The following is a 23,066-nucleotide window of genomic DNA, read 5'->3' on the forward strand; positions in this document are numbered from 1 at the left end:
TGATCTTCTCTCTGCAAATTTTATTTTTGGCCATGGAAATGTTGGAATCGATCTAGGGTTTGAGAAAATAATTAACGCTTCGGTAAGCGGCGGAATTTTAAAAATTTTCTTATACAAGTAAAACAGTTTTTACTAACCTAGACAAGTGCAAGTACATGTAATTAAAAACCAATATGAGCTAGAAGTTTACTAACCTTTCTTGAAGCTTGAACTTTGAAGAAGCTTGTCGAAAGTTTGCAACGCTCGTCTCCCCTCGCAGCACGTCTCTCTTTCTTTCCTCGGCACCTCGAGCAACCACGAAAGTTTCTATCACTAAATCACTCGAAAAGAAGGAATCAGTGAGTGGGCACTTTTAAACACTACGACTTAAGAACGAGTCTCGAAGTCGCAGAGCTAAACACTAGGTCGAGTGAGGACCTAGGTGCCAAGACAAGAAAAATCGAAAATATAAACTAGAGAGAGAGAGAGGAAAGGGCGGCCAAGTCTAGAGAGAGAAGCTCTCAATCTCTAAAACTTTGGAATTAATCAATTGTGATGAAAAGGGGCTCCTATTTATAGGAGAGGTCTCACCTTCTATAAGGTAGTTTCCTCTTCTATAGAATATCACATATTCATGAGCCAATTACCTCTTTTCCCACTTGAGATGCTCGGCCAAGGATGCCTTCTAGAAGGCTTGGATTTGTTTCCATTTTTGTTCCTTGCCTTGCCTTGTTCTCTCTTAGCCGATTGCCCTAAAGCATCCTCATGCAAATTTGTTTCCTCTTTTTCTTTTGGCAAGTATCTTGATACATTTATGCACAAAATATTCTCTCTTGGTTGGGTATGTTGGGTGCCTATGTCCTTCTAGAATGAGCTTCTAGAAGCTTTTCCATTTGTTCATGACAACATGAAAAAGGCCCAATAAGAATTTTCAATAAAATTCTTATGAAATGAAATTAATTCACAAGGCCCAATGATCAAGTCATGGCCGAGTGAAACATGTCATAAAATGACCTTGTCAAAAATTTATTGACATTCATTTCATCATTTGTCTCAAAAGACAAAAATACCCTTTTAACTATTTTCGTTCTTGTTTTGACTTAGCTTCCAGTTTAACTATTCCTATCGATGTGATTCGTGACAGTGACCTCATGGACCCAAATGAACAAAGCTTTAGCTAAACACTTGGACTCAAAAGTTCACAAACCTTTTCCAAGTTTAGCTTAATGCCAACTGACTCCACTAAAGAGCTGACACTGAAAATCTCTCGGTTCAAATGAATTTATTTTCTACTCAAGAATTCGACTTAATTATGATGAGCGGATCCACTGAATATTATCTATGTTTACCCTTCATGAATGTCATCAGCTAGTCGGGATTTACTAAATTACCATTTTACCCTTCTAGCTGTTATTTCCTCAACTCCTTTGTCGCTTGTGAATAAGTTAGAAACAATGTATTGACGAGGAGCTAACAAGTCACATTGTTTCATCCAAAAGAGTCAGGACTCAATTTGGACACTGGCCAGTTCATTTATTCACACTCCAAGGAACAAAGCATGAGGTGACATACATTGCATTTCAGCAATCTTGTACATGAATTCCATATCTATGAGAACTTCACAAAGTTACTCATGACAGACTCACAACTTAGTACTTCACCAATAGGCCTTGTTCGGAATCACATAGTGAGTCCGAACTTTGACTTTCTCAAATGAGAATACTAAGGTGTGAAATGCCATGTCTCATTTCAGGATTAAGGTAAGCATGACGCAATTCATACATAGTGACTTCGAGACATAAGAGGTTAAATGGTTTGTTCTTATATTGTCTCTAGAAGTGCACTGGTCAATTCAGTACCTTCGGAAGATACCTAGAAGAACTATAGAGTCCCCAACTCTCAATGCCTCATAACCAGACATCATAGATTCTTCTAACAATCATACTGAGGTCAATAGTCCTTTGACCCTAAGATTGCGAATATATCGTTTTAAGCAAACTACGAAGAGTTTGTTCATGCAAATCTACATTTGTCTCTTCGTAAGTTGTTTAGTTTGTTTATGGACTAAAAGACTATGGTTTTATCATAAAGCTTCAGACAAGGAAGATTGAATGAACGTTTCAACTTTATTAATGAATGAATAGGCAATTACAAGCAAGAGTCTTCATGAGACTTTATTACATCAAATGTTCAAAATAAAGATTACAATTCTTCTTGTGGGCACCATTGACAACAGGAAAACACTACAAAGGTCTTATTTGCGTTTTTATAACTTCTTTTGATTTTCGTTTCTTTTCTTTTATAGGTATAAGTTCTTTTTATTTTCAAAATGCTCATAGTTGGATTTTCTTTTGCAGATGGCTAGGCTCGGTCTCGGTCTCGGTCGTGTGCCGACGAGACGTGGCTAGAGTCTCAGCCTTCCTCAGAGGAGGTATGGTTCTGAATCACGGCCTGTTTATTTTTCTGGAGATGTTCATGCCATTCCTCATTCAATCCAACAAGTTGACTCAGTATCTTGGGTCGTTTGCCATTATTTTTGACGAACGTGGAGATACTTGTGGCCTTCGTTCTCCCGCCGCCCTCCACACGCATACATTTATTCTTGTTTGCTCTCGATATTGTTTCTTTATGTGCCAAGCTGTGGTGGTTGACTCGGCCTTGCTCGGCTGGTCTCCATGGACGTTGACGTTTGGGTTGGTCGTACTCGGCTGGTTAGAGGCTGAGCGACAAAGAGTGAGAGAGAGAGAGAGAGCTAGAAAGAGTACCTGAGAGAAGGTGACGCCGGAGACGACGGCGGTTCAACATAGGAAACTGGTCCGAGATGACGGAGTAGAGAAGAACGGAGCGGTGATGGGGGTCGGCGGTGGTTTGGTTCGAAGAATGAGCAGAGAGAGGTTCTGTTAAAAAAAAAAGATAAGGAAAAAGGCGTAGAAGAAGAGATTAAATGGACGTGAACTAATTTTTGCAATGCCATTTTTGTGTCGCATCCAAAAGTAATGACATTAAAAAATATGAGCGGTCGGAGATGACAGAGTAGAGAAGAACGGAGCGGTGGTGGTCGTTGGCGGGGGTCGGCGGTGGTTTGGTTCGAAGAATGAGCAGAGAGAGATTCTGTAAAAAAAATAAATAAGGAAAAATGCGTAGAAGAAGAGATTAAAGAGACGTGAACTAATTTTTGCAATGCCATTTTTGGATGCGACTAATCGCATCCAAAAATAATGACATTAAAAAATATCCACGTCATCAACTGAACAAAAATAAATGGGGGAAATATATTGACGATGCAATATTGATACAACAAACTTTTTTTACATCAAGTTCGCATATGCTTCCGAAATATTGATTACTCACTCACTCAGCCACCCTCACGAGTCGTGGGCCATAAAGTGCTTCAACAAATTGGTACAGACCTAGACATAACATTTTTAGTATAATAAGAACTATAAGAAAAATCCTATAGCCTGTAAGAAATCCAAAAGTCTCTTCTCATCCCTCTCGCGGACGCTCCGTTCGATGTCGAAGTTCAATATTAAGCCAATAAAGGCCAGAATGTCCAAAGCCAAGACAAGAGAGTTCATGCGCGTGAGAGATGGTGGGTTGATGATGATAATTGCGATCTCGATCCCCGTAAGAAGCAAAGCACACCAAGCAAGCGCGATTGTGAGATTTCCCGTCTTGACAAAGGGCCTTGTTAAAAAAAAAAATTGTTATATAAATGCCTCTTTTGGATGCGACTAGTCACATCCGAAAGTTTGAATCCATATACTTGGAAGGCATTGGATGTGACTAGTCGCATCCATTATTATATACTTTTACTTAAATTAGGGAGAAATTTTTTTATTCTCGGCGACTCTATTGAATGCGACTAATCGCATCCAAAAGTCTTTTAGATGTGACTAGTCGCATCCAAAAGTCACCCGATGCCAATAACTCAAATTGTCATAGTGATAGTTCAAATTGTCCAAAGCCAAGACAAGAGAGTTCATGCGCGGGAGAGATAGTGGGTTGATGATGATAATGACGATCTCGATCCCCATAGAACCAAAGCACACCAAGCAAACGCGATGGTGAACTTTCTCGACTTGACAAATGGCCTTGTTAAAAAAAAAAGTTTGTTATATCAATGCCACTTTTGGATGCGACTAGTCGCATCCAAAAGTTCGAATCCATATATCTGAAAGGCATTGGATGCGACTAGTCGCATCCATTATTATATACTCTTACTTAAATTAGCGAGAATTTTTTTATTCTCAGTGACTCCATTGAATGCGACTAGTCGCATCCAAAAGTCTTTTAGATGCGACTTTTGGATGCGATTACTCGCATCCGAAAATCACCCGATGCCAATAACTCAAATTGTCATAGTGATAGTTCGATAATGATATTTGAAAGTATTTAAGGTCAATGAAAGTTTTTGAATAATACTACAAAGTTTCTAGCTGGTCTCAATTAAGTCCAATTGTCAAACAAATGTTTTTCGTTGAATTAACAAGAAATAGTGATAGTTCTCGAAAGTTAATAAATATTCCAAAATACCTTAAATTTCTTTTAAAAATGAAGTAAATCATATGAGAAAGTGGTAGACAAAATTTAAGAATGAAATGGATTAAATTGCAACAAGATGAAGACTTGTGTAACGGAAATGTATACACTTGTATACAAGTGGATGAGATAGGGGACTTTATCGAAATTAGGATAAGTTCTCATTAAATACCAAAGTGCTATTCTTCTTCCTCTCGTTCTCAGGCAAACGAATCGATAATAAGAGAGAAAGGAAAAGAACAAGATTTGAAGAAACGAAAAGAACAAAAATAAAAGAAAATGAAGACAAGTTCGCTGAAAAAGGAGAAGAAGATGCGGTAGAGGATCGAAGTTTGTTTTAAGATTTTTCGTCATGGTTAAATGAAGAGGAAAGCAAAATCACCGAAATCCAATTTCGTAAGTAGACAAGCATAGTGATCGACGTAGGTATTGATGTCAAGAGGCAAAGAGTTCGCCTGGGCTATTGTTCATGTGATATGGATGATGTTCATATGTGATCTAATCCCCCGAAGGTTAGGATATAAATTATCACACATTAGCAGTGAGTCACATGTATTTTTTACATGTTAATAACGACATGAAGTAAAACCCCATAAATGCGATAAACTAAACAAGACTAAGACCTGTTCACTAACAAAAATGAGATTCACGTTTCTTATAGTATCAAAAGTAGACGAAATAAATGGTACAAAACTATTAGAGATGATCTCATTCACTCTTGATACAATTGTACAAAATTTTAAGAAAGATTGAGATATTCGTAAAAAAACATATATATATATATATATATATATATATATATATATATGCTAGATTTATGTAATTGGGCAATTAGTAAAATTGGTAATCGTGTTCTTATTTCAAAATAATAGGCTTAATTTTATTGAGTCACATGTGCAAAAGAGACTAAATACTATGGGTGTTTATAAGAATCGCCAAATCAAATAATCCGATCGTCCATCAAACAAAACCCCTCTTTTATTAAAGGCAAACCGTATCATCAAAACCCTAAAAAGTTCGTTTTGTTACCAACTCAAACCACAAGTCTTTCGGGTTTGGTTTGATTTTGGATGTCCATCGGCCGAGTTGAACCGAACCAACTCGATGACTTTAAGCTTTTATTTTTATAAGATTACAAATATTCTATACAAACTAATATTTTAAGCGGGAAATGCAACTAAATCTATTTTTAAAAATAATATTAACGTGGTTTAATTAAAATAATAATATCCATTAGACTTTATTGATTGAGAATACATACAGATTTTGTTATTAAGAATATGGGTAATTTTATTTTAATATTTAGACTTGAGAATAAGCAAAATTTTGAATTTGTTTATCATAGCACAATATATATACATGCGTGTGATTTTAGTGAGTTATAAAATTATGTGTAAAAAAAAATAATCCAAAGAAATTAACTTAATTATTTTTTTGTTTGATTTGATTTAATTTAACCTTTCAATCGAATTGGTTTAACTTTTAAAATAAAAATTAGCTATATATGTAGATTCAGGTTTGTAACGCATTAAAAAAAACAAAAAATTAGAAAAATAGTCAACTTAAACGTTTGATATTGCTAAATAGCCAATGTTTGGTAAATATTAGGTAAATAACCATAAATGATGACGTAGTTTAATATGACAATAGCTATTTACTTAATATTTATGTTTGTAAATATATAAAATTGGTTATTTACCTAATATTGATCAAATTTGACTATTTAGTAATTCTCAACGTTTAAATCGACTATTTTGCTAAATTACACATGCTCGATTACACCCCATCCAAATAAATACGTCTTATTTTTGGTTTTCAAACAAGAGATGTCAGGTTAATTAATTAATGGATTAATTACAAGAAATCCCCCTCAACTCTGGGTTCGGTAACAATATGCCCCCTCAACTCGAAAAAACCACAAAAATTCCTCTGAACTTTGATTTTTCTGGATTTTTACCCCTTCCGTCAACCTTTTTCAGTTACCATCCATCTTTGAGACACGTTTTAATCACGTGAGGACACGGATGAAGTTATAATGGTATTTTAACTACATGAAATTTATTATCAATTTTTTATATATATATATTATTGTATTTAAAAATGTTTTAAATTATCTAAGTATTAGTTAAATCTCAAAATATATTAAGTTGGCTTAGAGAACTCGGCTTCTTATGGTGAGGCCTCCATGGGGCATGATGGTGAGGCCTGTGGCGGCGGAGGACGAGGACGGCTGGTCGGCTTCTTACGCCGGCGATGGCGATCTTTTTCCGCGGTGCGATAATTGTTGGGCGTACTTCAACGCTTTCTGCGAGCATGACCAGTGGAGCTGGACTTGTTGCCTCTGCTCTAGTTTCAACGGCCTCCCTTCCGAAGCCATCGCTCGCTACTCTCTCACCAAATCCTCCCCTGAACTCGCCTCCTACTTCGTCGATCTCAAACTTCCAAGTTCGTGTGTGAATTCATAATCACGATTCATCTTTTGCAATCGATTTGCTCTAACAACACAATCTCTTTTTTCGCAGTCGATGGATCGGACCAATGGATGTAGCCTCAACCCCTCTACGTCGCTGTCCAAGCTCATCACAAGGTCAAGCCCGAGGCTGCCACGGGATTGAAGCTCTGCTCAATTCAAATGCCGGCGTCGGCGGAGGAATCGACGCCGTTGGATTGGGATTTAATTGTTTTGATTGGGAGTTTTTGTTTGGGGACAGAGATTAAGGTTTGGAGTGGGTTTGGTGGCGGATTGGGAGATGAGGAAGGTTGATTGGACGAGAGTGTCGGATTAATGACGAGAGTGTGGTTCGGCGGTGAGAATGTGGAGTTGGGCGAGCTCTTTGTCGACCGTCCCGCCAAAGCCAATCTCAAGCCGCGATTGTTTCAAGTTGCAGCAAGAGTCCCTCGCTCACAAACGCCAGGCCATGAAGCTGAGAAGAAAAGGCAGGGCTGAAGAAGCATATCCCGAATTTGAGTTGGGCGAATCGCTCGAAGCCCGGCTGGAAGAATCGGCGGTGAACGATGGAGCTGAAGCAAATGATTAATATGAATAATAATTTAAAATGATATAAAAATTGTTTAGAAATAGAAATAGTCCCTGAAATAAAATGAATATGGTGAATATACGATTATAACCTCATTCGCGTCCTCACGTGACCAAAACGTGTCTTAGAGATGGATGTTAACTGAGAAAAGTTGACGGAAGGGGTAAAATTCGAGAAAAATCAAAGTTCAAAGGAATTTTTGTGGTTTTTTCGAGTTGAGGGGGCATATTGTTACCGAACCCAGAATTGAGGGGAATTTCTTGTAATTAATCCTTAATGAATTCATAGTGAGGGAAAAAAAAAACCCTTAATTAATTCCGACTCCAAACGACACCGTTATTAAGTCTTATCCTTTTACCCACTAAAAGATATTTACTTTTTCTTTTTATTTATTAATTATCATTTCATTGAAAAGGGAATCCTCAAAACGCTCTAGGGTTTGCAGTCGTTTCTTCTCTGGCCCAATCTCGTACCGCGTTGAATAAACCCGTTTTTTTTTTTTTTTTAATATTTAGAAATATATTTCTCGCGTCTTAATTTCACAGAGCAGAGCTACCATGCCAGCAGAGGGTTAGTGATCACTGTGCTTCGCTAATTTTTATTCTGTTTTAGATTTCGAACGCTTTCGTTTCACATTGCCAAATCATCAAAAGCATCGAACTTTAACTCGGGTTTTTTTTTTGGGGGGATCGCTCTGTTTTTCGCTGTCTTTTGTGTGCTCATTATTTTGTGTTTTTTCTGGCATCTCTGATGTGCTTTTCCGACTGTTGAGAGCTTTATAAATAATGATGGTTCTTCACGACACTGAAACTGTTTCAATACTCTGTCGTTTTAAGATGTTGAAAAATTCAGATAAAACTTGTCGTTCGACTGAAAGTAGTGATAAGCTGGTAATGTTATTACTATTAGTTTAGTTTTGGTTTTGCTAATTAGAAACTTATGATGTGCGTGATTGAATGTCTTTGAGCTTGGTTGTTGCTTTAGCTTTGGTTTTTATGAGTATTTGACTTGATATTGGGCGACTCATAATGCAGACATGAATCGCCGGAAAGATAGGGTGGTTACCGAAGCTAGGAAGGTCGTTGAAAACATAAACGCGATGTCTTTCATAAATTTGGATGATCATCAAGTGCATTCTCTCATGATGATGAGAGAGATCGCGCGTGGGATCGTAAACAACAAACTCTCAAAGGTGAGTGATCTTCATTTCTCATTCGAAGTTTATGGCTTTATTTATTCCGTTTGATGACATATCTCTATGTTTTTTAGGTTACCAAGAGCGATGTGAAAAAAGCACTATCCTCGAGCATTGAGAAGATGGTAAAGGGCATTTCTGACCTTGTGTTATGTCTTGACATTGTGTCGTGGGTGTGTCGTGGCTAATCTCGAACTCTGAGTTTTGGCAGGTTGGTTCGTGCAAGGACGTGAACAACATTTTGAGTAGAATACCTTGTGAAGGTATGGATGACGATCAGACTCACTCGGTGTCGAGAATGAAGGAGATTGTCTCGACTATCGTCTCTAGGCGGTCTAAAATTTTGGGCATTAGAAATCGTGAACTTCTTGCACTGGTACGGACGATAACACTCAAATGTTGTAGTTGTTTTCCGTTTCGTTCTCGAAATTTCGAATTCCATCAAGACGGTTCTTGTTTCGACTTTTGTGTAGGAAGGAGTGAATGCAGAGACTGCTGAGAGCAAGACGGGATGGGCAATGGTCGCAATCAACGACGATGCGGAAATGGGAGGGATTCAGAGGAGGCTATTCGAGAACGAGGCCGAACAAGTGATGAGCCTCGAGTACGATCAAAACGAGGGCATCGATATCGTTATGGGGGAGGCAGTGGAATCGGGCAACGGTGACTTAGGAGAACAAGCTTTAGTGGTTGTCGACGGAGATTTGAGCGTTTGCAACGAGGTTCAAGTTGCGGCGGTGCCGCCGACTGAAGGGTTGATGTTTGATGACGTGGAATTGGTGGTGGAAGTCGATGAGAGGAACGAAGATGGTCGAGAAGAGAAGCGAGAACCCGTTAATGGAACGCTGGAACGAATGAGCGAAAGCGGCCAAAACGAGGTGAGAAAACTGGCGTTAATCTCGCCCTTTAGGCTTACCGTCGTTTGGCCTCGAGACGGAAAGATAACGCTGGACTGGGTCAAGGATATGATGGCTAAGCTCGATCAGTCTTCGAAGAAAGACGCCCCGTCGGACTTTTCGTCTCTCATGTCGAGTGATGTGGTGGAGAAGTTGATCGACGTCGCTTCGAGTGTCTTATCCAAAGAACCCAACTGCGTGGAAGTCAACTGCCACAGAGAGGATTCGCGAGTCGTCGTTGTCGGCGATGTCGAGGGACACTTCCATGATTTGCTCAACATTTTTGCCCTTGCCGGGTTTCCCTCGGATAACCAATTCTACGTTTTCAATGGAAACTACGTGGATAGAGGAGCGTGGGGTTTGGAGGTGTTTCTGGTCTTGCTGGCTTGGAAGGTAGTGATAAACTTTTATTATTATTATTATTATTATATTATTTCAACTTTGGCTTGTTGTAATGCGATTTTCTATGGTTAGGTCTTGATGCCAAACCGAGTTTATCTTCTGCGCGGAAACCACGAGACGAGACTTTGCACGACAATGTTCGGTTTTGAGCAAGAGGTCAAGACGAAATTCGGAGACCAAGGCGAACGAGTGTACCAGAAATGCTTGGAGTGCTTCAAAGAGCTCCCACTTGCATCGGTAATCTCAAAGTCCGTGTACACGACTCACGGAGGGCTTTTCCGAAGCATTGGGTACATGAGAAGGTCCAAGAGGAAGAGATCGCAGTTTCTCGATTTGGGTTCTCTCGAAGACTTGCCCAAAGTGAAAAGATCCGTTGTCGATGTCTCAGACGTGGGTCCCAGCATATTGGCCGATATCTTGTGGTCGGACCCGTCGAAGGACAACGGTCTAGTCGACAATGCGGATAAAAGATTGGGTTTAGCGTGGGGTCCGGATTGCACCGAGGCGTTTTTAAGAGAGTCCAAATTAAAGGCAAGATTTTGATCATATAAATAATGGCTTGCTGTTTCGTTATTCATCAATATCATGACAGGTTATTTTTTCACTTTTAACAGTGTATCATAAGATCGCATCAAGGCCCGGATGTGCGGGCCGGTCAAGACGATTTCGGAGACCTCCTGAACGGATACAGCGAGGATCACGTTGGAGAATCGGGAAAAATGTTCACTTTATTCAGTGCTCCGGATTACCCGCAGGTTTTTTTTATTTATTTATTATCTCTTTAGATCCGGAACAAAACCTTACACATTGGAGGATTTGGTGTCCACTTACACTTAAAACAAAAATACTAGAAGCTAATATGTCACGAAACCTACAGTATGGCGAGCCAAAGTACAACAACGAAGGAGCATATGCAGTTCTGAAGGCTCCGAATTTCGATACTCCGTCTTTTCATTCTTTCAAAGCCGTAAGAAGGCCACAGGTAGAACAGAGTCGCCAGTGCTTGCTTTATGTAACATCTATAAAGAACTCGACCCCCCCCCAAAAAAATCGATAATATTTATTTAGTTCAGTTTTTCGGTTTCTGGCACGGCTATATATTTTTATTTATTTTAGTGCTTTCATATGCTCTCACAGCTCGCAGCGTACAGCTCTTCTTCCACTCAAATTAGTTGCCCAGCTTGGATGAGGTCTAAGGTTGATTTTGAGGCGCTGGGCATTTCTAATCCGCCGTCATTTAGTGTTCAGTTTCCGGATGCTTCTGGTGGCATCCAAGCCATCGAAATTCCGAGGGCATCTTCTGTAGAAGGAACGCCCCTACCATCTGATCTTCAGGTAATGTTAAAAAACAAAAAAAAAAAAACCACCTTTTTCACGGTGTCACTTGAGTTTTCTTTGCCATTCATAGTCTTTAAGAAATTCGGGTTCTACACAGGAGCCGTACAAGGCCGCATTTGAGTATCTCTTCGAACTGGTTGCTGGGTTGAAGCACATGATTTCGTCAAGGGTGAGAGTTTTTTCTTTTATTTTTTTATTTTTTTCTTACAACTAAAAAAAATGTTTTTAGGTCTGTTGGCACCGGTGGTCTCTGAACTTGTCGGGTATACGTAATTTGGCCCTTAAATTTTGTTTGGCATTCAGACATCTCGAACTTTTGATTTTTTACATACATAGCCCCTCGATTAACACATACCTAACTAATTTGTAATGCCAAAAAAGGAGTCTAAGGCTTAGCCAAAGTGTAAATACCAGCAAGTTGAGACACAATTTCTTTTGTCCGTAGTCATTAGCGTTAATTATTATTTTCTTTTGTAAGCAGGTGATTGAGAGTGGAGAAGCCGTGGATGCTGTTGAAGGGAATGTTGTGAATGAAAACAAGGCGGAAGATACGCAGAACGAAAGGGGACAGGAAGAGGAGTCGGAGGACGTTCCGGAAGTGATGGAAGTGGACGAGAAGGTTCCGGAAGAGGCCGTTCCAAATGAATACGAGGAAATGAGTGTCCCAACAGATGAGATCAGCGAGAGGAACGGTCCGAATGATGACAAGGAAGGCGAAATCGCCCCAAAAGAAGCGGAAGCACAGGAAGGGGAAATCGCCGCGAAAGAACCGGAAATTCATGAGAAGGAAGAGGAAATTGCTATGAAGGAACCGGAAATTCAGACCGTTGTAGAGGATGAGAAGGAAGGGAAAATCACCCCGAAAGAACCGGAAACGCAGAGTGTTGTGGATGATGACATGGAACAAGAAAATGCCCCTAAAGAACCGGAAACACAAGAAGTGGAAATTTCCCCGAGTGAAATGGAAACGCAGAACGTTCCGGATGAAGAGAAGAAAGGCGAGATTGGCCAGAGTGAAATGGAAACGCAGAACGTTCCGGATGATGAGAAGGAAGGAGAGATTGTTCTAAATGATGACAAGCAAGAAGAAGAAAACACAAATGGCAAAACAGAAGCAGAAAGAATTCCGGACGAGAAGAAAAAAGAAGTTGCTCCTCCGAACGACGGAGAAGAGATTCCAAGCAAAAAGAAAACCGATAACATTCCAATTCCTGGAGAAGAGGAAACAGTTTCCAAGCAAACGGAAGAGGCCGAGCTGAAAAGTTCAGATGAATCCAAGGAAAAGATCAACGCTCATTCTGAGAAGAAATAATGCAATAACACGCTGAGGAGGAGTTTGATTGTTGCTCCTCCTAAATTGTTAAGCAACTCCTTATGGTGTTAGTGTTATAGATTCTGAAATAATTAGCTAATTTCATATCATGTAATTCAATCATTTGGAAAAATATCACCAAGAAAGCTTGTGCTGTGAATTTAATCTGAAAGTTGTCGTTTTTCAGATGATCATATGAAGCATTTTTCTTCTTCCTATAGCTTGACTTATTAACTGCTTTATCATGTTTGGATCGAAAAATTGTGATCACCTGAACTTAATAATATACTGAATTACTTCATTACAAAGTTTAAAAATAAGACTTTTTGACCAAAAAATAGAAATGCACTTGTATATCATCACCCGTCAGCGATGATTTTGATGTAATTTATTATTTATTTTTTTAATAGAACGGATTTTCCATTAAAATTGGGTAAAAAGACCCATCAATACAGGAGAATAACACCTTAGTACATGGATCACCAAGACCTAAGTCGAAGTGAATCTAACACTAAGTTCCGGTAAAAGTACTGTTGATTTCCAATCAGTCAAACCACGAACCAAAACACACAAACACGCACTCGAACACAATCAAAATTGTTTACGAGGTTCAGCAATTCGCCTAATCCCCGGAACTCCTCTCTCAGAGTTCGTATCCACTATGAATCTCAAATACCCAGTACAACACAATCAAGACCCCTGTGATAGCTCACAATCCGAGCTTCACAAACCTAAGAAATAAGATGAAGAAGAAGAAAGAACTACCCGAGAATAATCCCAATCCTCACAACTCTCTCGCTCTTTTCTCTTTTTCTTTTTGTCTTGATTTGCCCTGTGTTTTTCCCGTACAAAATGAATTCGAAAAACTAAAGCTTAACAACACCTCATTTATATAACACAAGGTGCCAGCTCAATACACAGATAACTAATTACCTAACTACCCTTCCTAAGTCTAAGTCAACTGAATATTCAACAAACTCCACCTTCAGTTGTCTTCGACTTAGCTTCACAGTGGACCACGACGTTCTGAGAGAATCATTGTTCAAACTCCCTGTTACCTTACTTCGACTCCAAGCAACTTCAAGCAGTGCTTGAATTTGCTGAGAGGTAAAACCTTGGTGCCACAATCTGCTGGATTCTCACTGGTGCTGACTTTCTGAATGTCTATCACCTTCTGAGTAACCTTGTCTCGGATGAAGTGATGCTTAATCTCCACGTGCTTCGTCCTATCATGGAATACTGGGTTTCGGCACAAGTGAATTGCACTCTGGCTGTCAGAGTAAATCACCGCCGTGCCTTCAAAGAATCTTAACTCTCTCAACATTCCTTGAATCCATATTCCCTCTTTTACTGCTTCAGTAGCAGCAATATACTCTGCCTCCGTGGTAGACAAAGTAACCACTGATTGGAGCTGAGACCGCCAACTGACACAATTCCCACATACCATGAAGTAGTACGCTGAGGTTGACCTCCTCGAGTCTCTGTCTCCGACATAATCTGAGTCAACGTACCCTTCGACTGTGACTCCCCGTGACTTGTTCTTCACGTATCTGAGACCTGTACGTGTAGAACTGGCAATATACTTGAGCATTCCCAGAATTGCAAACCAGTGTGCCTTTCCAGGGTTTGCCATGAACCTGTTGAGTGTACTGATTGCATGAGCCATGTCAGACCTGGTACACGTCATTGCATACATGACTGACCCCACAGCATTTGAGTACGGCTTGTCCTTCATAAACTCTTGTCTTCATCACTTTCCGGGCACTGAGACTTAGACAACTGCAGATGAGCACTTAGAGGCAGGCTAGTGAACTTTGACCCCCTGACCGAGAATTTGTCCACAACCTTCTCTAAATACCCTTGCTGATTTAGGAATAGACTTCCTTTGTCTCTATCTCTTTCAATTCTCATTCCCAGAATTTTTCCAGCTGCTCCCATATCCTTCATATCGAACTCTGAACTCAACAGATTTTTCATTTGCTCCACTTTTGACTTTTGCTTGCTGATAAGCAGCATGTCATCCACATACAGTAGCAAATACTCGGCTTCATCAATCTCAGTCCCTCTAAAGTACAAGCATGTATCATAGAAGCTTCTACAGAACCCTCTAGACGTGATAAAGGTATCAAACCTGATGTACCACTGTCTAGGGGATTGTTTGAGTCCATAGAGTGACTTTTTCAGAAGACACACCATATCACTCTTCTTCTGAACTTCAAACCCGTCGGGCTGCTCCATGTAGATGGTTTCGTCTAAGTCCCCATGGAGAAACGCCGTTTTGACGTCCATCTGTTCAAGCTCAAAGTCAAACTGCGTGACTAACGAGAGCATGAGCCGGATTGTCTTGTACTTCACAACTGGCGAGAAAATCTCATTGTAATCCACTCCTTCCTTTTGAGTGAATCCTTTTGCCACGAGCCTTGCTTTATATCTTACTGGATCTGAATCAGTTGAGCCCTTTTTTTATCTTATATATCCACTTGCACGCCACAGTAGACTGATTCTTCGGCCGCTTGACAATTTCCCACGTGCTGTTCTTGTGTAGGGAGTCCATTTCTTCATTCATGGCTAACTGCCACTTCTTAGCTTCCTTGCACTTCACAGCCTGTTGATATGTTTCTGGCTCTGTCTTGTTTATCTCCACTGCTGTCATGAACGCATAGGCAAGTAGCTCCGTGTAGGTTGAGAAACCATATCGCTCCACCGGCTTTGACTCCCTTCTTGCTCTGTCTCTGACAAGGTGGTAGCTGGTGGGTGTTTGAGGAGAATCTGTTCTGTCTGTTTCTTCAACTTCAGTGGTTTCATCTTGGTTGGCGCTGAATTCTTGACTTGTGTCCATTTCCTGGACAGTTTGAGTCACACGCTCCACCTGACCATTGTCTCGCTGATTCAAGCCAATAGGAATCTCACTTGACATCGTACCTGCAGGGTTAGTACTCATAGGATCTACACTCCCTATACTAGCAGGATCATTCAAGCAAGGAAAAATAGTTTCTTTGAACACAACATCCCTACTGTTAATAGTCTTAAAACCTCTTTGTCCAACTAACCACAGTCTATAACCTTTAGTTCCTTGAGGATATCCTAGAAAGATACACTTAACAGCCCTAGGGTCAAGTTTCCCTTCTTTTTGATGAGCATAACACAAACAACCAAAGGATCTCAAGTGGTTTAGATTAGGAGGTATACCTGACCATTTTTCCTCAGGTGTTTTGAACTCGATTGCGCTTGAGGGACTCCTGTTGATCAGATACGCTGCTGTGACCACAGCTTCACCCAAAAAATTCTTTGACAAACCTGAACTAAACAGCATACATCTCGACTTATCAAGTAGAGTCCGGTTCATTCTTTCAGCAACTCCATTCTGTTGAGGAGTTAGCCTAACAGAATGGTGCCTTTGAATGCCGGATTCTTTGCAAAAATTATCAAACAACTCATTGCAAAACTCTAAGCCATTATCTGTTCTAAGAGTTTTAACTCTTTTATCTGTCAGGTTTTCTACAAGAATCTTCCAGTTTTTGAATTTTTCAAAAGCATCACTTTTATTTTTCAAAAGATAAACCCAGACTTTTCTAGAACAATCATCAACAAGAGACAAAAAATAAATGTTTCCGCCATGAGTTGGATTCCTCTCTGGTCCCCACAAATCCGAATGAACATACTCGAGGACTTGACTTGTGTTGTGGTGACCGGTTTTGAACTTGAGTCTATGATGCTTTCCCAGCACACAATGCTCACAGAAATCCACTCTGCTTATTTTTTCTTTTCCAAAATAGCCTTGTTCCTTCATGACTTGAAGCCCCTTGTCGCTGATGTGCCCAAGTCGCTTGTGCCACAAGTTTGCTCGTTGATCTTCCGGCGACTCGTTTGTTGCAGCAGCAATGCCAGTAATGGTGTCACCAATCAGGTGATACAAACCATCAACCTTCTGACCTTTGATCACTGTAAGCGCTCCCTTTGAGATTCTCATCGTTCCATTCTCAATTTTGTTGGAGTAGCCTAAATCATCTAGGACACCTAAAGATATTAGGTTCCTAGTGAGACTTGGAACTAGCCTGACATTTTTCAGGATTCTTTGACATCCATCGAACATCTTTATGGTGACATTTCCTATGCCCTCAACCATACAAGTGTCGCTGTTTCCAAGAACCACTTTTCCTCCACCGATTTCTTTGAAATCTGAGAGATATTCTTTCTTGAATGTCATATGGTAAGTACACCCTGAATCCAGGATCCAATCGCTTCTTGGGAGGCTGTGAGACATCATGAGTACTTCTCCGCTGTCATATCCATCGCTGTAGTTTGCTGAGTCATTTCCTTGTGCTTCCCCTTTTGAGTCTTTGTCTTTCTGTTTCTTGAGCCAGGAATAGCAGTCCTTCTTCAGGTGACCTTGTTTCTTGCAGTGATAACAAGTTCTTGTTTCTTTATCTCCGGACTTTGACTGGCTTCTTTGCTGACTCTTGCCCTTGGAATTCTTGTTGCTTGAGTTGCTTTGCCCCCTTGCTTTACTTTGGGAATGATCGCCGCTCGACCTTGTAGGACTCCTGCCCCGACCATAGTGGCTTTCAACACTAGAGTTCTGGCCTTTCTCTGCCTTCAACTCAAACTCCTTGGATTTGAGTGCAGATACAACTTCTTCCAGAGAGATTTCTGTGCGACCATATTTAATGGCGTTCTTGACTTCCTTGTAAGTCTCTGGAAGCGAGTTGAGAATAATGATTGCTTGATTCTCGTCGCTGAGACTCTCGTTTTCTCCGGAGTTGGCTAATTCGATTGTCATCTTGAGGAAGTCGTCGAGATTTTCGTCTAGAGACTTGGAGTGGCTCATCTTGTAGCCAAAGAGTCTCTCTTTCAGAAAAATCTTGTTCGTCAGAGATTTGACTTGGAAGAGTTCATCCAGTTTCTTCCAAATCTTGGCTGGAGTATCTTCTCTATCGACCTGTCGTATTATCGAATCTGATAGATGAAAAATCAAAGTACCAGTTGTAGTTTCAAGTACCTCATTCTTCTGTTCTTCAGTAGTTCCTTCGGGCCACACGATAGGATCTTCGATTGCTTTGAGAAGACGCTGTTGTGCCAAGAGTGCCCTAATCTTTCTCCTCCATATCCTGTAATCACCATTTCCATCGAACTTGTCGATGTCGATCCTCATATTTGACACTGGCCAAGATTCTCTGCAGATTTGAATTGCTTGATTCGCTTGGGCGGCGATGGTTACTGCAGATTCTTTTCCGGTGTCTTCTTCGTCTTTCTTGACGGTGTGAGTCGGCTCAAGAACCACCGAGTCTTTGTCTTGATCGTTCGCCAGAGTTGCGTTGTCTTGGGTTTGGACTGATCAGGAACAAGATCGCTCTCCACCAAGTGCTCTTATACCAATTGTTGATTTCCAATCAGTCAAACCACGAACCAAAACACACAAACACGCACTCGAACACAATCAAAATTGTTTACGAGGTTCAGCAATTCGCCTAATCCCCGGAACTCCTCTCTCAGAGTTCGTATCCACTATGAATCTTAAATACCCAGTACAACACAATCAAGACCCCTGTGATAGCTCACAATCCGAGCTTCACAAACCTAAGAAATAAGATGAAGAAGAAGAAAGAACTACCCGAGAATAATCCCAATCCTCACAACTCTCTCGCTCTTTTCTCTTTTTCTTTTTGTCTTGATTTGCCCTGTGTTTTTCCCGTACAAAATGAATTCGAAAAACTAAAGCTTAACAACACCTCATTTATATAACACAAGGTGCCAGCTCAATACAAAGATAACTAATTACCTAACTACCCTTCCTAAGTCTAAGTCAACTGAATATTCAACAAGTACGTTATGTGCAAACTTCCGACAACGGGAAGAATTACAAGCACAAATAGAGCACACAAAAGGCTCGTTAAATAACTCAAAGATTGGCGATGGAAAAATCCAACCAACTTCGATCCGATGGCCACGACCAAGATGGCTCTTCAACCTGCATAGATCAAAACCTAACAGGAAATTCACAACGGGAGATGAGACTACGGCTAATCCGAGTCCAAAACAAAACAAAAGAAACCAAGCAGAAAAATAAAAACCATAATCCATACTCAAACCAAGAACACTAAGGCTAAACTGAAACCTACGCTAACAACCAGGAACCTGAAAGTAAAAACCCACAACTTCACACAACCGTCAGCCGCTTCCCGCATCAGCCATCTTACGCTGCATAACCTCGAATCCAACCTTGACCACCCACCTCTCGCAGACGGAAGGCAGGGAGAAGCCGAGGCTCCGAGGCAAGGAGACTCGACCCAAAAAAGGAAGCAAATCTCAGTCAGAGAATGGGCAGATCAAATACACAACGACGCCGGGCTTAGGTCGTCGCCGGAAGAAGTTCTCCGACCAAAAAATCGTTCCCTCTTGGATCGACTTCGGGTAGAGATCGACGAGCCACACCAGGAGGGAGAACCGAGAGCTCGCCGCCGACTCCGGGGAGGAAAGACGCCGGGAAGACACCACACCACGGAGGTCCGATCTACGCCGAAGAGCACCCGTCTCCTAGCACGCCGAGGCAGAGCCGCCGAGAACGGGGCGAGAGAACTGAGCTCACACCGACGCCGCAGGGGGGAAGACGGCGCCGGGAAGAAAAACTCCACCGTGGTCGCACTCTGCCGTAGCAAGGTCCGATGTCGAAGAGAAGAACCGACGATGGGAGAAGCTTTGGTTGGTTTAGGGAAAGAAAAAACCGAAGAGAGGGGGAGACGAGAAGGCGGAGGTCCTTCCAAGCTTCCCCCGGACAAGGTCCGCCGCCGATGGCTCAGGGCAGAAATCGATGTCCGGGGGAGGCAGCGGCGGCGCAAAGGAAGGGGCTCTGTTTAGAGAGAAAACCCTAATCTGCGTTTAGAGAGAGAAAGTATTCAATCCCCCAAGTTGATTGTTTGTTACTTGATTTTGATGGTCTCTTTTCGAGTCAAAAGTTTATTATTGAAACATTGTAAATATCAAACTTAATTAAACAATTGAGTATATTTATTATTAGGACTAATAAAAAAAAAGTATATTACTAGGTCTAGCTAATCAAATTCATCATCAAGAAATAGGCGTAATCAACAAAATAAGGCATTTATTATCTGAATAATCTACAAATGCCATATTCAACGATTGAGGTCCCTACACAATCCATTCATTCACTCGAACCAATCATATAAATAGTGTCTCACTACCCAATAGAGAATTAAAAGAAAAAAAAAAATAGGAGCTTCATTTATACACAGCTTGAGATGCTTTAGTCCGAGTCATTCTTGTTGCTGTCAGAATCGACTGACCTTTTCCGTTTCGGAACACTCTTTCGTTTGCCTTTTCGCGGCTCTCCAACGATCTCCGTTAAAAAGTTCTGCAACGAGCTCTTAATCTCGTCCAACAACTTCTTGTCTTCCGACTCCATCCGATCCATCGCCACTAAATCCGCTATATCCGCGATTTCCTTCATAGCTGAAACCTAAAAAATAAAAGAAAGAAAAAAGCCTATAGTTGAGAGCTCTTGAAAAACACTGATACAAGACACACTGGGCTCCGAAACAAAGCTTTTTTGGCTTACAGTTCGCTGAAACTCGGCCTCCAGAGACTCGGGTCTCCCAACAAACCGACGCGTGATCTTATCGTACCACTTCATGTACTCACTCTCGTCCGCGTCATCGACGAAATCGTCCACGATACGTAGCTTCCGATCATACCATTCTCTCAGCACCGACTGCGACGCTGCTTTTCCTTTGGACTCCGATTCGCGGGCCCGGATCTTCTTTTCCCACCGCTCGACGCTCTCCGGGATGGGTTGAGGCATCCCAAACTGCCTCAAGCAGCGGTCGGGCATGTGCCTCTCGGCCTTGTCGGAACATATCAGCATGGTCTTCGACGCCCTCAAATCTAGGTTGACTCTGATGTGTTCTGGTACCACGCTCATGTCTAGCTCTTCGTACGGAAGCCACTGAACCTGTTCGCTCAGTCGCGTTACCGCATCAGAAGAGGTTCTCGTTTTTTCGATTTTTAAACATAGTAAATCGACACGTTACTTACATCGTTCGGCGTAAGGGAATCCAAGGCCTTGCGATAAGCGATTATGTTCGTGTTTGATCTTGACCCGCTTTGCCTTCCTTTCCACCGAAGAGCGAACGGAAAGCTAGCACCTGATTCGTCGTTGATCCTTGGCCGCCCAATGTTAAAGCGGAAGTAACACCAACACTACAGAGAACAACATATGTATAAAAATAAATATAATATCTCATATATGTGTGTGTTAGAAATTGACAACAGTAAACAATAAAATACGGGAAAAAAAACATGAACACAAAGGTTAGAGGAGATGAGTTCACTATGTCAAAAATTGGCTCGAGAGAGTACAAGAAAGCGAAAAAATGCCAGAAGGAAAGTGACACAAACCCTAAGCAAAATTCGGGAAACTGTGTCTATGTCCCGTGAAAATCAAATTTCGCGTCACAATGAGAGAGAGAGAGAGAGAGAGAGAGAGAGAGAGAGAAGCTAATGTACCTGGAGTAGAGTCAAAGAGCCACTAATGGTGCCTTGGGAGCTAAGCGAGGCATTGCCGAGAGTTCTATAGAGGAAAGCCAGCGCCGCAGCGCCCCAAGCATATTGCCCCGCTTCATCGAAATTCTCGAAGAAGGAAAGGTATATTATCGAGACCTTGTTCCCGGTCGTGGTGGAGAATATCGTGCTGCCGACAAGGTAGAGGATATAAGCCCGCGTGTAGCGCTCGACGATCTCGATCGGGGCGTCCTCGGGGCACTTCGAGAACGACTCCTTCAGCCACGTCAGCTTCAGCATCCCTCCGTTGAGATCCTCCGGAGCCTTCCCGAGCAGGTTCTCGCAGACCGTGCCGGGCCCGCCTCCCCCCGAGGCGGGGCCCACGACGGGCTTCCCGTCGATGGCGAGGCCGAGGATGAGACCCACGTCCTCGAGGGTTATCGTCATCTCTCCCACGGGGAGGTGAAACGTGTTGGTCTCTCTCCTCCACCGCTCGACCAGCGCCGAGATCAGAGAGTTGTCGAGAGCGAAAGAGGGTATCTTTCTCAGGCTCCCGAATCCGGCTTTCTCGACCAGCTCTATCTGCTTCGGGCTCAGCTTCCACTGCTCGAGCATCGAAGTGTGTTCGTGGCATCTAAGCACGCCTCGCTCCTGAAAGTAGACATAGCAAACCATATACAAATTTTGAGCCGCAAATAGTCACTGAACTATTACGCGAGTGACCTTTTGGCCCTCCTCAAATAGTCATTTTTATATGGGCGCCGTAGCGCTATTTAGCCAATTTCAAACTTGGTTTTAAGGAACTGGTCAACATTTCATTCATTTTGGTAAATTAGTCATTTATCAAAATTAAGGTATGAAAATGCTAAGGACTTTCGTGTAAAACACTATGTGATTAATGAGGCCACGTCATCAAAAGTGGCTAGATTTTAAACATGATTAAAAAGTTGGCTAGATTGCAAATCTAACGTTTCAAGTTGCCTTAACCGTGAGATTTTTCTTTTTTATATCAATGTTAAAAACTTTTTAATGAAACTTGTCACCTAAGAAACGTAAAACACATTTCCCATAACTTGTTAATTAAAAAAAACACACACTTAAATATATACCGCGAAAAGTAATTTAAACGACGAGAGGAAAAGAAGAAGAAGAAAAAATCCAGACCTGTCCATCCCAAACAGCGGATGAGACGTGGTTCTCTTGATCGTACAGTACCGACTTATCCACTGGTCCGGGATCTTCGGTAGTTTCCATGTAATAAAACTGCTAACATCAACAGACAAAAGGTTAGAGGAGAATAGAATAGATAATGAAACCAGAGATAGAGCATTAGCCGGAATGGTCTCGAATTTTATAATTACGTGTTCCATTATCACTCTTTTCGAGGAATCCTTCGTTGGTGTTTGTGAATCCCTGTCTTTACTACATGTGTTCCGTTGTAGCAAATTCAGAAAGATTGTGAAATAGAACCATCTTTTTCATTGGTTCGAAGATCATCTTAACAAGGTCGAAAATCAAGATCAATCATTCATACATTCTTTGGCAATTCTAACTAGCTCAATCATTCATACTTCTTTCAATATTCCTTCCATCCAAAACATCTGCCTTAAATCAGAGCCCAGAAATCTACAACCCAGATCTAAAACTGTACTCAAGACTTTGATTTCAGAGATGATTATAATCCTGTTTTTTTTTTTTCTCTTGCAGTCATGCTTTAACATCTTAAAATGTTCGATTTTTTTTTAATTAATAATTTTCTCGTCACTCTTAAGCTTGATTCCTAAGAGCATTCGAGTAAAAGGTTAGATTTTTCATGAAGAACTACACTTTCAGAGTCCACAAGTTTTCCC

General features: G+C 41.2%; 1 protein-coding gene and 1 pseudogene across 2 annotated transcripts; one reads left to right on the top strand and one right to left on the bottom strand.

Moving 5' to 3' along the window:
* The first annotated feature begins 7,985 nt into the window (after positions 1 to 7,985).
* LOC149385752 (uncharacterized) lies at positions 7,986 to 12,896 on the top strand. 2 transcript variants are annotated; one of them, XM_089625452.1, is made up of 11 exons: positions 7,986 to 8,129; positions 8,594 to 8,751; positions 8,829 to 8,879; positions 8,966 to 9,130; positions 9,228 to 10,043; positions 10,125 to 10,583; positions 10,667 to 10,807; positions 10,930 to 11,034; positions 11,190 to 11,387; positions 11,488 to 11,559; positions 11,872 to 12,896. In XM_089625452.1, exons 1-11 carry the CDS (start codon positions 8,117 to 8,119, stop codon positions 12,700 to 12,702), a joined length of 3,009 nt encoding a protein of 1,002 aa, XP_089481578.1. In that variant the 5' UTR covers positions 7,986 to 8,116; the 3' UTR covers positions 12,703 to 12,896. The 2 variants fall into 2 exon arrangements, with proteins under 2 accessions (XP_089481578.1, XP_089481579.1); XM_089625453.1 differs by lacking the exon at positions 7,986 to 8,129 and adding an exon at positions 8,432 to 8,449.
* An 860-nt stretch (positions 12,897 to 13,756) lies between these two features.
* On the bottom strand, positions 13,757 to 14,437 carry LOC149385753 (secreted RxLR effector protein 161 pseudogene; annotated as a pseudogene).
* Between the last annotated feature and the right edge of the window lie 8,629 nt (positions 14,438 to 23,066).

The sequence above is a fragment of the Urtica dioica genome, chromosome 9, assembly GCF_054948205.1.
Source record: "Urtica dioica subsp. dioica isolate 48M chromosome 9, U.dioica_male_clone48M_v1_H2, whole genome shotgun sequence".
Classification (NCBI taxonomy): domain Eukaryota; kingdom Viridiplantae; phylum Streptophyta; class Magnoliopsida; order Rosales; family Urticaceae; genus Urtica; species Urtica dioica.

Coding starts and splice junctions, on each gene's coding strand:
- LOC149385752 (XM_089625452.1), top strand. Junction 8,880..8,965: donor CCTCGAGCATTGAGAAGATG/GTAAAGGGCATT, acceptor GAGTTTTGGCAG/GTTGGTTCGTGCAAGGACGT. Junction 11,560..11,871: donor AGCACATGATTTCGTCAAGG/GTGAGAGTTTTT, acceptor TTTTGTAAGCAG/GTGATTGAGAGTGGAGAAGC.